Source organism: Colletes latitarsis, chromosome 9 (genome assembly GCF_051014445.1).
Source record: "Colletes latitarsis isolate SP2378_abdomen chromosome 9, iyColLati1, whole genome shotgun sequence".
Lineage (NCBI taxonomy): Eukaryota > Metazoa > Arthropoda > Insecta > Hymenoptera > Colletidae > Colletes > Colletes latitarsis.
The window spans coordinates 23,764,341-23,778,978 of NC_135142.1; the positions used below are offsets into that span (position 1 = coordinate 23,764,341).

The 14,638-nt window shown below is 36.2% G+C and overlaps 1 protein-coding gene and 1 long non-coding RNA gene across 6 annotated transcripts in view; one reads left to right on the forward strand and one right to left on the reverse strand.

Annotated features, from left to right (window-relative positions):
- Positions 1–14,638, forward strand: part of LOC143345579 (uncharacterized) — a 191,851-nt gene that overhangs the window by 2,735 nt on the left and 174,478 nt on the right. The window contains exon 5 of the long non-coding RNA XR_013080282.1: positions 2,588–2,702. This is a non-coding gene — a long non-coding RNA (uncharacterized LOC143345579). The remainder of the gene's footprint in view (positions 1–2,587; positions 2,703–14,638) is intronic.
- Task6 (TWIK-related acid-sensitive K[+] channel 6) overlaps positions 136–14,638 on the reverse strand; it is a 175,254-nt gene continuing 160,751 nt past the window's right edge. For all 5 annotated transcript variants that reach the window (XM_076772887.1, XM_076772891.1, XM_076772892.1 and 2 more), the window contains 6 exons: positions 13,632–13,763; positions 12,289–12,642; positions 10,321–10,476; positions 9,896–10,071; positions 9,094–9,423; positions 136–8,328 (listed from right to left, as the gene is read on the reverse strand). In XM_076772887.1, coding sequence (XP_076629002.1) covers positions 8,011–8,328; positions 9,094–9,423; positions 9,896–10,071; positions 10,321–10,476; positions 12,289–12,415 — 1,107 coding nt within the window. In that variant the 5' untranslated portion in view covers positions 12,416–12,642; positions 13,632–13,763 and the 3' untranslated portion in view covers positions 136–8,010. The remainder of the gene's footprint in view (positions 8,329–9,093; positions 9,424–9,895; positions 10,072–10,320; positions 10,477–12,288; positions 12,643–13,631; positions 13,764–14,638) is intronic.

Consider the following 14,638-nt stretch of genomic DNA (forward strand, 5'->3'; position numbering starts at 1 on the left):
ATCAGATTTTCTTAAACTAAATACTTAGAGGATAGCAGACAATTTGGAAAACAAAATATATTTCTTATTATTTTATAATATTTAAATATTTTATGTGTATATACAAAATATACTTGTATAGTGATTGTTGTTAAATTAGATTAGTTTGTCAACCAAGAGTGACGTACTAGTTACTAAACTTGTTGCGCTGCTTACGGTAATTGAATTTAAATTTTATAAAACTGATAGTTAAGAAAAGAGGCCGAAATGAAAAGAAGTTTAAGAAACACTGGTATAAATTGCTAATGAAACACATTAGTCGACACACAAACAACATAAATAAACTATTAAAATCTGAGATAAAAAGGGTTAATATGTATGTAATTGTATTAAAGGACAAAAGGTTTTCGTTATTCGTCGGGTACATTGGAACAGAAATAACGGCATCCGTTTTAGATAAAAAAAACTGCTTTATTGTGGCAGAGCACATGTATTATCATATACCAGCATATAATTAGGAAGTCCATAGTAATTTACAAATTACGATCCACTTAAACGTCGGTACACGTGGCGGTGTATGCAGGCAGATTTGGGAACCGATTTCGATCACATGCATGTTGTTACCGTGTTTATTTTCTCCTTATCATCTCTTCGCTCGTTTATCTTTCGTTTTCGTTTAACATTAATTTTCTTTCGATAGTTTGGGATGGGAAGGGGACGAGGGGAAGATCTTCTAAAGATCCTTGCAACGACGGTACACTATTTATAATATATGAAAACAAGGGATATGTGGTCTCTTTCCTTTCGGTTTTCGAAAAAATTGTACCCGTACAAGCCATTTGGGACTTCTATTTCCATTTTCTCTTTCTCCTACGAAGAGAACCTTGTTTCGTATCTTACAAGTAATCGTGATTATCGCAAGTGACAGTATTTCCAGGCAATTTGTTTGTATTAACACACCCTCCTTGTTAATTTTTAAGCAAGAATGAAAACTCAATTAAAGGTCTTACGCATTTATGTAATAAGATATTTCTTTGGAACACGATTTGATCAGAGTACGCATTCGTCAATCCTCCTATTATGTACAGCTTTAGGTGTCTTCACTTCGTATTTATTTTCATTTTTCAAAATTATCAATTCTATTAATAAAATTACGATAATACTTTTAATCAGACGAAGAGACTCTATAATATCAAAGAACCATTTAATTTACAAAGAAACAATTTTATTCTTGGAGATATTTAAAATAATATCTGTAACAATATTAAACTATCTGACAAAATCAATAAAATTGTCGTCAATAGTTTAATAGGAGGACTAATTATTAAAAGATTTCGATAATACAATGTGCTAGATTTCATTCTTTTTCTCTTGCATTCAGTTTTTAGAGTGTTTTGTTTTTCGTTCGACGTGCTCTTTTCTTTCGCAATTTTTTACCAGGTCTGCGTTATCAGTAAAACCGCGATAAAACTGTATTATTTCGATGCTCATATGTAGGTAATTAACTTGTTAAATTCGTAGCTATGTACTTACATTTTATGCTGTAACAATAATAGCAAAATTGCGTGAATGTGTGTCTAAATTTTCTCGTTTAATTTCACATCTTTCCGAGTTGCCGTAATTGTAAATTTACAACTATTACAAATATTATTGTTTATACTCGTGTAAGGTAACATTAATGGTAATCATCGTGTTCGTTATCTACTAATACAAAGTTAAAAATGCGGGAAGTTGAAATTTTGCGGGCGTGCCGCAGAATATATTCGTGTGTCTATCCGTACATGCATTTTGGAGCTGTTCTTTATTTTATTTTTTCACGTTCAAAATTGACGTTCAGTTTTTGATTTCGGCAAAGCCGAAATTAAAAGACTGTGTCACCAACAACTATCATATAAAGTAACTATCTGCAAAAGGTAAATTTCAATGCGTATAATACACATAAGTTCGTATAAATAAAATCGAAATAAGATACGAATTTTAGACAAGAAAAGAATGTCTCTATCTTGATAAAATGACACATTCGTTTAATTTCGATTTTTTTCAAATTTAGAAGATCGTTCGTCAAATTTTTATGCTAATGATGTATTCAAAACGATAATTCAACCGACTGAATTGCCGATCAGGGGAAGTTTACGGAGTGAAAATTCCTGCACATTGTATTTAACTTTAGTACAACGGTGTGTGTTAATTAGCGATTTTTGAATCGTTCAAACAGTTTATATAATTTGTCGCTTGATCGTCGATGCGTGTCATTCGGTATTGTTATTGATTTGTTTCTTTGCATTGAACATTAAATGTTAACTGATTCGAAAATCATGAAACTTTCGATCGCACTATATTTCACTAAACAGGTGTAAATGGTAATCATCTTTGAAAAGTGTGAGTCATTACGTTAGACACTTGACAAGAATTTTTCGTCCGTTTCTCTATATTAGGGTTCAGAATGGCTGATCTGAAGCTTCGGTTACTTATCTTAACATCGTCTCGCTTATCCAACAATAGTGGGATTAATTAAGTTAACGTTGGTCGAAGATCGTTGACAATTTATGCATATTTCGTACATTTCACACCATATCAATAATCATTTTTTTTATTTTTCTTTAACAAGCTACAATGATAAAACATTGATGGAAGAAGGATGGGAGAACAACGTAATTCTATCACGGCCTGAACGAACCACATGTCTGACCTCAAACGGCATCATCTCCTCGCACGTGCAACGCGTAAGTCTCGATCCACTTTGATAATTAATGTGAACTGCTATTTAAAATCGTATTTTAAAATATTCGTTATAGTAGTTTTTCTTCAAACAAAGAACTGGATATCTACCTACATATATGCAAGGTTTTATTATCATTAGTAAAACTTCATCAGTTCGCAGTTATTTTTATCCATTAATTTCTAAAATTGGTAGTCTCTGTTGAAAAGTATTTGTGTATCATCGAATCGGATGCAAAACCAAAAATTGAAGACGCATTAATATATCACTAATATTAATGTGTAATTAATAAGATGTTTTATGACTTAAGTCTTCATGATTAGTGCTGAGTATTCGTGAATTCTGTTTTTATGGCCATTTGTACTGCAATAAGGTCGAATAGTAACAACGTGTCATTAAAAATTTACGAAAATTTATTTTCTCGAATTTTAATTGTTTATGATTTAATGATACGTCATACTCTGTCATTGAAATGGTGGATGGTTTCAAAAATGATTTATTTATTGATTTTTTGAAAATGAAAACTCAAAATTTCGTGACATGTGCATTAACTGTGTCGTTAAAAGTAAAGAAAAACTCGATAACATTCGACTACTGAAGTTGTACTTGTAGAATAAGTTTTATCTTTATTCCTGCAAATTCTTCAAGCCTTTTGACGGATCAGAAGTGTTTCCAATGTCAGGGGGCGAAATGACGTTACTCATTACAGATCATTTGCTATACAATATAGTCTGTTGATGAAATTTTTAATTCTGTTAATGGAAGCTATCTATAACTTGTTGATCTCCAAATACATTTTTCACTTGTTCTTTAATAATACATTTTACCAAAGTAATACAAGGATTTAAACATGCATAAGAAAACGATGGCACTTTAATATAATTCGTTACATTTTCTTGAGCTTGCATTTTCTGTGAATATTTTGGACTGTGTTTTTTTCCGTTTTTTTTTTCTTTGTTTTAATTGCACCTGTCCATCCGGTTTAATACGTCACTCGAAATCGATAATTTAACGTAAACAAGTTTTTTTTATACTTGCTTGCCTTTCATCAATATCTGTCTATTAATGGCAAAGTGAATTTATTTTTTTATCACTTTGATCAATAATCAAATATATCATTTTCCTTTCATAGTTGCATTTTTATTATCATTTAACTCGCATGTAGACGCCAATTTACTAGTCAATAAATAATATACACGAATCGTGTGCATTTTGAATGTGTTTAGATTACGTAACAAAAAAATGATTATAATTTCCATGTGGACTCTTTGTATGTTGTTTGTAAATAAAAATGTGGAACAGACAGATATGCAATATTACTTATAAATTTAATGACAAACCGTTGGTATTTATATCATTAAACGAATTTTTATCGATTTTCGTTCTCGTAAGCGTTTTCATCCATAGTATTCAGAATGTATCTCTATTTTATGATACTAAAAATCAACAATAAATAAGAAGGAATTTTTATAACGCTAGATTCGAAGGTTAAAGGTTGTACAAGCTCACTTATTCTTTACGGAATCTCGCTATAAATATAAAGTATTATCTGAAAGTCTATATAATCCTTGTATTATCTTAACACGCTATAACGTCCATTTGAGAATAAAAAAATGTATATCAGATTATCAGAAACTTTATTCTCGTAAGGAATAATTTTTTTTTTTTTCTTGAAGTTCAATATAATATATATCTAATTTAAGAGCAAGTGGGGGAGGGTTTGGGCGGGGGAAGATAATCGATCTTAGACGGAGTAGTATAATTAGTATTTTGTAATTTCGAAAAGGCTATCGTTCATTACTGCTAATCAGTATAAACGATTAAAATTCATTTGTCCAGTAGGAGGAGCGTACAAAATGAAATCCTCCCTAACGATAATCGAAAGAATGTGAAATGTGGTTCACCGTGAATTCTTCGAATTCGTTTCCATGATGCTCGCACATCTCGTTATTCCTTTAATATCGTGAAAGTTCATTCCAATCGACGTGATCGTTGTTTGTTCCTACCCTATATGTTACAAATGTAATTCGTTCATTCTGTTATAGCGAGTGTTAATGAAGACAATCATAATAATTACAATATAAGTTAATAATAATAACAATAAGTGTATCGATACTCCGAATCTTCTTTTCTTTTTCTCTTCTTACCTAATAGAACTTTTTATATGATTGAATAAACGTTCGATGGATACGGCTGGTTCAACGAATCGCGAGCACTTCCGGTTACGTAGCCACGCTATCTTCAGCTTCAATTGTAATTCATTGTTTTCATTAACCCTTAAACCGTGGAATGTGAATTATGATGGTAATCCGAGTATGATTGGGATCCCTTGAAACCGCTAATAAAATTATTATCGTTGGAACATGAGAAATGGCCACGTTTTCAACCCTCCCGGTATAGAATTAATATTCTGTGATTTCTTTCATATAAATGCACAATAGGATTTATTGACAATTCCGATTTGATGATTATGAATTCTTGTACTTCCATTTAATGGATAAAAATTATTTTGATAGAGTGTTATAGAATTTAGAATATACAGTCATGTATGTATTTGTCTGAATCAATTATAGAGTGATTGTTCACGTTTTTCACTACTGAATAGAATAATAATTAATATTAGATGATGCAAATGAAATCCATACGATCTAATCTAATTTTCATTTGCTCCATAAAGAACTGCCCTAATAAATAAAATTAATAACGATGGCAAGAGACATTTGTGAAGATATATAAATTCGAATATATGTCCGGAAGGGTTAATCAGTTGTAATGGATTTAAGGGTTTATGAACAATTGGCATTAGCACGCAGCGAGAGTGACGCGATACGACAACGAATAAACATGAAAATAGAAAAGCAAAATACAAAGATTACCCGTTCACATTGGTATCTTTCTGGCGGCCGTTTTGAAATCGTCGAAAGGCCGAGTGGGCAAAACGAAGTTTCACTACTTATGCTATGCGTGTATGTGCATTCCAGTGTACGTCTTAAAAATACTCGAATACGTTCTACTTGTCGATAAAAGGCAAGAGAATTGTTCCGCTCGTGTTCGACTATAGTATGACGCGTTTTATCTATTCGGAAATACGTGCTTTGTGTCTCGATGGATTGACTTTCCGTAGGTAACTGTAAACCAATAAGTTCAAGGGACGATATTTAATTTTCGTGATCTACAGCTTTTTTGGATTCATTATCTTCGTTAGATATTTTATGTATATTTATATATTTATATTCTCCATCCTGGCCGAGCGTTCGTGAATGACGAGATCTATGGTAGCTAGAATTCTACGTAGTTACGGCCACGATTTCTCAACGATCTGGATCATTAATTAAACGGTAATAAATGGAAAATCGAGAATGGGGATTCTCTCATGTACTCGCGCACTCACATGATAATAATAATATAATGTTATCTCGCAAGTATGTATTTATACACATCGTAAGATCGAAACACCTTAATTCGTACACCTAGATTCGTACGTGTAATATCTATAATTCATATATACAAATTGTAAAATGCTTTCTTAATGAAAAAGTCGTGTTCATCTTGTGTATATGTCTTTTGGTGTGTATATATTTGTTTATATATCTCTCTCTTCTTTAGCAGTGTGAACGCAGATATATATTTTCCTCTATCTCTTGTGCCTTCCTCGTTTGTTTGTTTTGTATTTTTTTTTTTTTATTAATCCTTCTTGGCTACGGAACACATAATCACTCGCACACCCTTTTTGTACATGTACATACAATAGTTGCTTCTAAGAGTCAGTTTCACCGCCCGATCGCACCTGTGACAAGATTCTATCTTTTCTCGTAATTAAATAACTTAATGGAAGATTGTACCGTTACGTAAGTGCTATATTACATGAAATGTCCTCGATGAACTCGCGCGAAGTGAATGCGATAAAACATTGGAAGATCGAGTAGAAACAATCGGAAGCACTTGGACGTCGTTCTCTTTAGGAAACGATTTTTAAATATTTATTTCTCCTTTTGAAACTGCGAATCGTTTAAAATAGCTTGTCGAAACCACGAGGTCCAGGAAAAAACGCTTGATCTTGGTAATTTCTCTTCTCGCTGTAATTTGTAAAATCATGTCCGTGTCCGTGCGAGTCACGCCAATGAAAGAATACTCGGTTAGAATCTCGTCATTTCTGCGATTTGCCACGATAACCGTGTCGTGCTTGATATTTGCGAAGATCAGTTCAGCAAAGAAAACTCAATTCGCCATCTTAAAGACCTCAGCATACGTCAGTGAACGAAAGAATATTCTCTTAACGTCCTAAACTTTCATTTTCCTCAACCCTTGGATGACTTCTCGGTTTCTATCGGCTTTGACTCTCAGAATTATGGAAAATGTAAAAGGCTCAGATAAATCTGCAAAATGCTACAAAATAACAATCTTAATTCTAAAATATACATTTACATTAGGATATTTTAGAACAGTGTTTCCTAAACATCCCCTTGCTGCGGACCTCCGCAAAAAAATAAAACTTCCGATGGACTCCCACGACTAGAATTACATATGATACTGACATACTAGTTTCGTATATTTTAACTTCTATCCTCCTATATAACATGTTTCTTCCGTTTTCTTTTTAGGGAGTTTCATGAATTTCAGTTTAGGGAACACTGTTATAAAATATCATTCGCTACAGATTCACTACGTGCTACGCGACATTATTTCTATATCTCAGTTTACTAACATTTAACATGATATAAGAATCCACGAACCAACGAAGCAATTAACGACTGGACGCACGCGAAACAACTTACGAAAACAATCTACAAAAACGACAGAAGCCATCCAAGGGTTAATCAGCCAAAAATTACGAATCCTGTGACCAATTCAAAGCCGATTAACAATCTAACGTTAGCCTAGTAATTCAGAACGATCGAAACACCGACACTTCGACAACACCGACGTACTCCGGAGCGCGACTTGCGAAACCGACCCTCGCCTCTATCGAGGTCCGAGCGATCGAAGCGTGAGAAACGATAATTCGCGAAGAATCGGCTCGATAAAACGATTTTCGTGGGAGTTCCTCCGCCCCCGGTTTCGAGCGGGCTTCCGGTCGCGGTTCCGCGCTCTAGAGAACGGTTGATCGCGGTCACGTAGAGAGGCGGTGGAGAACGTCTCGAAGGTTAAATTCGTTGAAGCGGTCGCCAGCAAAAGCTCTCCTTTTCTCTGTCCCGTTTCATATTTTCTTTTTCTTTTTTTTTTTCTTCGTGTGTGTGTGTTCGAAAAGTGCCTCAGACGGACACACGTCGCGACAGTTCACGTTGCGGCATCGTTACGACGGTCGACGATCGTCAGATGCTGGCCCGATGTTGGTACAACGGCGGCAGTTGCAGCAATGGCGTCAGCGGCGGTGGCGGATGCAGCTCACTGCGCATATTCAACGTCGGCAGCTGCTGCATCGGCAGCAGGTGCGAGATCTTACCGGGCGAGCGACGAACCGTGAACCGCGGTCTCCGTCGTTTCTTCTGGAAGCCGCTGCAGCGGCAGCTGCAGATCGACGTCTCGTCGTCCAGCGATATCGTGTCACCGTGGTTGCCTACTTGGCCCGACAGTATCGAGCCGTTCGCCGTTATTACGTCGCCCTCCAGGCGCACTGCTCCTTGCGCAGCCTGCGTCATAACAATTTTTTTTTTTCGAATCGTTACGCCGCCGGCGTGGTCGCCGTTGTTTTGCAAGCTATTAGACCGTTTTGGGACGAATTTCCCACGGTTTGTCGCTTCAGCGGTCTCGAGTCGTAATCGTATGGAGGGTGGTGCGAAACTGTTTCCTCGTATTGATTCGACGTAGGTGCTAATGTTCAGACTACCGAGACAATTAACCCTTTACGGTCAAATGTTAGCTTTGGCATTGTATTCCTGTGTATATGTTTTAAGTCTGGGACGAAGAATGTTCTGAAGATCTGTTCCATGGGGCATCATGAGGTTAGGGGTACGCGTCTCGACTATGCACGTGGACTTTGTTTTCCTATGTGTGCCTTAGTGCCCTTGAAAGTACTGCACATTTCAATAGTCATTTTGATAAAATTCTCATCCCCTCCAGAAGGGATCTAGTCGATTCTTAAGGGTAGTATAAATGTTTAGTGGTGTAGTTGTTCGAAACAAGTAAAGAAAGGCAAGAATTGGTTTTTAAACTACAAAAGAAACTAAACTGAATATGATCAATATTTGCAGATAAATCGGATCTACTAGTAGTCTATCATGTGTGGGCAGAATAACCGTAAAGGGTTAACGAAATCTATTTTTATTCAAGTTATTTAAATATCGAATGTAGCTTTGCACCAGAATCAGCAGGAATCTTCGTCAGTTTGCCATTAATTAATAAGAAGTTGTTGACAGTTCGTTTTCGCGTGGAAAATATGTTTCGAAGATTCTTACCTGTAGAGCCTCAGCCTCGTCTCGCCTTTCATCCTCTGTATTCATGGTGACGAATCTCAGCACCAATAAATTGAGGGAGGCGGCGACGATGGCCAAGCCGAACAGAATGAATATCAGTGCGAACATCACGTACTCGGGTTTGTTGTCCAGCGCGTTATCCTTTTGTAGCGCGACCATGTCACCGAAGCCGATCGTCGTCAGGGTGATGAAACAATAGTAAATGGAATCGAAATACGACCACCCTTCGTACCTAGAGAACGCTGCGGCACCTCCCGCAATTGTTAAGCAAGATAAGGTCGTCACCACGCAGATAAGATTTATTTCTGAGGCCTGAAAATCACACAATTTTAATTAATCCTTTCCTGACGTATTCGCAAACATCATTGTTTCTTTCCTATAATTCTTTATGATTGTTCGTACTAAAATTACTTGGAAACTTTGTAATTGCGCTGCTAAAGTGACATTAGTTTTTTATATACCAAACTGTAATGAACTTTGCGGTTCTTACGAAAGTTCATCAAAGTTAGAGAAGATTCATAACAAGTTAACGTAACTCTGATAATGTGTCCTGTCTTCTATTTCTATTTTCTAATTATGTAGCCAACTTAGTGTTGTTGAAACATTTCGGTTTGTTGTTACTTCGAGAAAAAGAAACGTGTAATTTTACAGTTTTAAATGACCGAATACACGATGTTATCTTTGAGTTACTAAAATTGAACTAGCAAAATTTTATACCCTATCAAAGTATTTGAATGATTATTTCATGTGTATCGCCAAGGGGTAGTAAAGGTTGTAGCGTTACCTGGACATCCTTACAGTTAAGAAGCTGTTTTACGTTCCGTATTACGACGGACGAGAATTTATTCAGACGCTCTCCTATGCTCTGGAACATTACGAGTCCTAACGGGATTCCGACGATCGCGTAGAACATCGTGAACAGCTTACCGCTTATGGTGTTCGGCGTCGAATGTCCGTAACCTAAAAGTTAGGCCATAAATCCAGTATAAGAAGTTTTCAACAATTCAATAATACGATTTATTCGACTCCTACGAGAGCTAACGCGACAAAGGTATCGAACGTAAATTTTATTTGTGAAACTGATTTATTACTCGTTATGAACATGTTTGATGCATGCAGTTTAAAGTTGTTGCTTTTAAACGCGAATATCTGAACATTACTTTGTAACATCACTTTCATTCCTATATTGTTTAAAAATAAAGTGCATACCGATAGTCGTGAGGACCGTGGTCGCATAATAAAACGCCCCGGCGAATTTCCACTGTTGACCGGCTTTGTGAGGTTCCGTCTTCAGCACCACTGTTTCCATGATCTTGAAGTCGTCCTCGCTTATATTGTATTTGCGTATAACCATCTTTTCAATGGCTGCCAACAAAACAACATCGAAACTAGTTAATTCATGCAGTTCGTGTTTTACAACTCAATATCGTTTTCCTTCGTACTTTCAAGACTGATCTACATTCTTATTCTCCCTCGTATTCTTGTTCTACCCCTATAAAACTAAATTTGTAGCCTTGAAAAATGGGATCTGCCTTAGAACTAGTAATGTGCTTTCGTAACCAGTACAAAAATTGCAGTTCACAGTTGAAAGTTCGAAAGAAGTAAAAGAGAAGCTACTGGAAGTTTCGACATATATCCTCAATTTGTAAGGCTGTAGGGAATCAATACTTTTAACGAAATTACATTTCAAGCCCTGTAAGTCGGTTCTTCCTGAATTGATCCGAGTTTTGTTCCCGAAAGTGGTTTAAGTCTTGCAGTTTTCCCTTTTTTTTCGACGAATGGGAAATAACTATCAGAGTTCAGGAATACTATTGAGTTATTATTAGCATATAGAAGCTGTGAAAGTTCGCATTCATTTCTTACCACCGACGAAGCAAAGGTTACATTGAGAAATAAAAGTTGCTCCTCTACAGTTTTTAGTCAGTTTTATAAATAACGCGACCATCGTACCAACATTTATTCGTACTTAAATATACATAACTATTCAGTTTACCCAACAGTGGTTTATTAAAATTTGTATCCGTAATTAAAATGTAATTTTAACGATAAATTAAATTCTCGTTTTTATGGTAATTCTACCAAAAATATTTGTGACGTTATGTAACACGTTTCAATTGGAAATTTAATAATAGATGTGCCATTAATTTTATCGCCATCCCATACTCCTCTTGTTTGCATATCGACGTCTAAATTAAAAAATATAAAAACGAACTCTTTACCCCTTGTGCTAAAATTACACGTGCAGCACGTCATGTGTATTTTGTGCCAAACTGCACATTGGCTGTAGCTATAAACGTCATGAGATATAAAGTAGGGACTCGGATCGTAAATAAAAAAATATCGGGATATATGATGGAAAATTACCAACAGTAAACAAGAAAAACCGTATCATGTATATAGTAAAATCACGGATGAGGTATATAAGTAGACCTTACATACAATGTATTTTTTCGACCCATTTTTCACGGGCTCTAGAGTCCCATTAAAAAAATGAAATGAAATTGTAGAAATTTTATTCTTAGAATCTAAAGATTCTTAGAATCCCTACATATTCTTCACCAAAATACGCGTTGTTCGTCTTTCGAAACATTAAAATCCTTCAATCCGTTCAGAAGTTGTGGTGTTTTAAACATATGCATGAAATTTCAGTGAAATCTGTCAATGGTATGGTCAGACATTATATTTTCAGTAAAGAATTTTTTTCTCGAAAGTGCGTAGGATTTCGGGGGTATATCTATTCACCAAATATGATTGTAATGGACTCCCGCAACGAAAAATAATTTTTTTAGAATGATTTGAAATTTTTTAATTTTGCCGGAAAATTTCTGCATCTATCCGTAGGTCTGCTTGTGTACCTCGGCTGTGGTAGAGTCGATCCGTGGATAATGATGTTCTTGCAATTATATAAATTTTCATATCATGTTTGTTGTTTTGCGTATTTTCAAATATTAATAATGTCTGACGCAAAGCCCCATTATTTTTAATTTTTGTTTTATGGTGATCACTTATAGATAATGAAATATTTATACTTGAAAATCTGAGACAGATTTCACAAAAAAGAATTCGAGCATCAATTTATATGGTTCCAAACCAGTGCTCTCAACAAATGTTTTTAAAGTTTAATTTCTAGTTCGGTTCAGTGTCGTATCAAGACAAGTTCATTGATAAGAAATGTACCGTCCAATGCTTCCTTGCGTCGTTTCTCCGTCTCGGACTCGAGAACGTCGAAGATTGCAGCGCCGACGAGGAGGTAGGTGAACGTGAAGACGATCAACGATAGGGTCCGGACGTTTTGTTTCTTCATTCTCTAGTGAGCCACATGCTCACTAGCAGGGCCCCGGCCCTAACTACTTGCATCGCTCAGTGGGCTACGATTTGGTGTGCCGGGCCCATGACGACCCCTTTCCGTTCTCGATGATGCTCGGGGGGCCCTTTCGTTTTTTACCGAGCGCTACAGACCCGGCACGCGACTCCTCTTCTTCAGGGTGTCTTCTTCCTTGCAGGCACTACCTTGTAGCCGCTTTCGTTCATCTGAAAAATGTGTTTCCACTGTCGTCAGGGTGGTTAGAAAGTCCTTAAAGTAGCTTCTTAATCATGTAACTTTCGCTAATTAATTCCAATACAATTGAGTTTGATTAACAAAGAGATACAAAATAAATTATACTAATGGGTTTAATGAAGTTATCTGAGATTAAAAAAGTGAATGGTATTCTGTACGAATAAATGAACTCTTCGCGAGTCAGGCGTGAATGATAAGGGTCTGAAACGGTAAGGGCGCGACGAAGTAGATATTTAGCTTTGAAAATCGGTTGCATGTGAAGTATCTGGAGAGATTCTTCAAGTGTACGTGGAGTTTTTAACGAAGGAAGTACACAGTACTGGAGGGAGGAAGATCAATTTCAGGTTAAAGGGAATGTGGTCCTATGTATAAATGGAACGTGAACAGAATCGAGTTGTATTTGCTTAGTCCCAGACTTTAGGAAGATTAACTATTGCGTTTAATTAATTTCGGGGCTGATTTTCCCCTCCAATAGTTATGTATGTGTCGTCAGGTTTGTATTCAGCGTTGAAGAATCTACAAGAAACGATAGGTGCCCTTCAAATCCTCTGAAAGAATGTCGACAACGTCAATCACGTCATATTTATTGTTAATATTAGTTCGAGATGTACTGGTAATTTTGAATTCTCAGGTCGATATGATAGGCTAGTAAACCACGTGGGCCAGGAGGGCGAAGGAAGAAAGTCGAGATAGAATAAGAACCCATTCCAGGGAACTTCGGATATTCGTATTGGTACTGCGGTTTGAGAGGTACCAAAGGATCTCCTTTCAAACGTTTTCTGAACGTTAGTCTCGGTACGACGTTAGGGGTTCCGCGGATATATAAAGGCGTAATCGTCCTTGTCGCTAAAACGGGATTCTTTTGAGAATCGTCTTTTTCTCCTTCGAGTGAGTTCAACCGAGAGATATCCGTGAGGAGGGTCAGGTCGAGCAAAAAATCCGCTGATATAGAAGGACTCACCTGCAGTCTGTTCCGGGTTCTCCTTTACGTACGACAAAGGGTTGAGCAGAATGATATGGCAGTGCTTTCGCTGCTCCCACTGCCACGTTCCCTCCATTCCTCAGTTTAGCGCCCAACTCTTTTCAGTGCCGACTGAAACAGAACAGCGAGATATCCATAAACGTATGACATCTAGAAAACTTGCGTCAATTGTTCTCTAATTATTTAATTAAAAGAGCAGCGGCAACGGAAAGTTTTGACACCAAACTTGTTTGCACCGACAGATTTTTAACATTGTACCTAAAGTGATTTGTCTTCAAAGTTCAAAATGGTATTTGATAGGACAGAGTCATAAAGGTACTGAATAATACGAACTACTTGAAGTATCAAAAATGATTTTAATTTGAAGATAATGTTGGATAGGATAAGTATTTGCATGAACATTCATTATTAATAGAATCAAAGGAAAGGGCTCTTTGTTATTAAATGTACAGTAAATTGTTTTGAGAAAGAATGTGAGTACGTCAGCTTTCTGTGGTATTACAGTCATCGCGATTATTTCGTTAAATGTCAAAGACGACGTTCCCGATAGGAAATCGAGTAAAAATTGCAAGTCGGTGCACTTTTAATCGAATCCATGTCGCTCTTTCTGGCTCACATCGGTGCTCTTTTTGCCGACATCGATTCCACGATCTCTCATCTTAATGGATATCGATTAACGGCGCGAAAACGATATGTCAAAGAACCATAACACCGATATACCGGAAGATGAAAAGGATAAAAATAGATATAGTACGTTTGTCGGGCAGTAAATATGGTTATAACTATTATAGGTTAATAACTGTTTTAAAAATGATCGAAATGTTGTGTTTTCATTAATACGATTGTAGTGTAAATGCTGTACATATCATGTATAAATCACAAGGAATAATTCGGTATTTATCCTCTAAGTATATAATTCTATCGTACAGTTTGAACTCAAATCATGTAAGATTGACGCAGTCTTAAATAAGATTCTTAAATAAGCT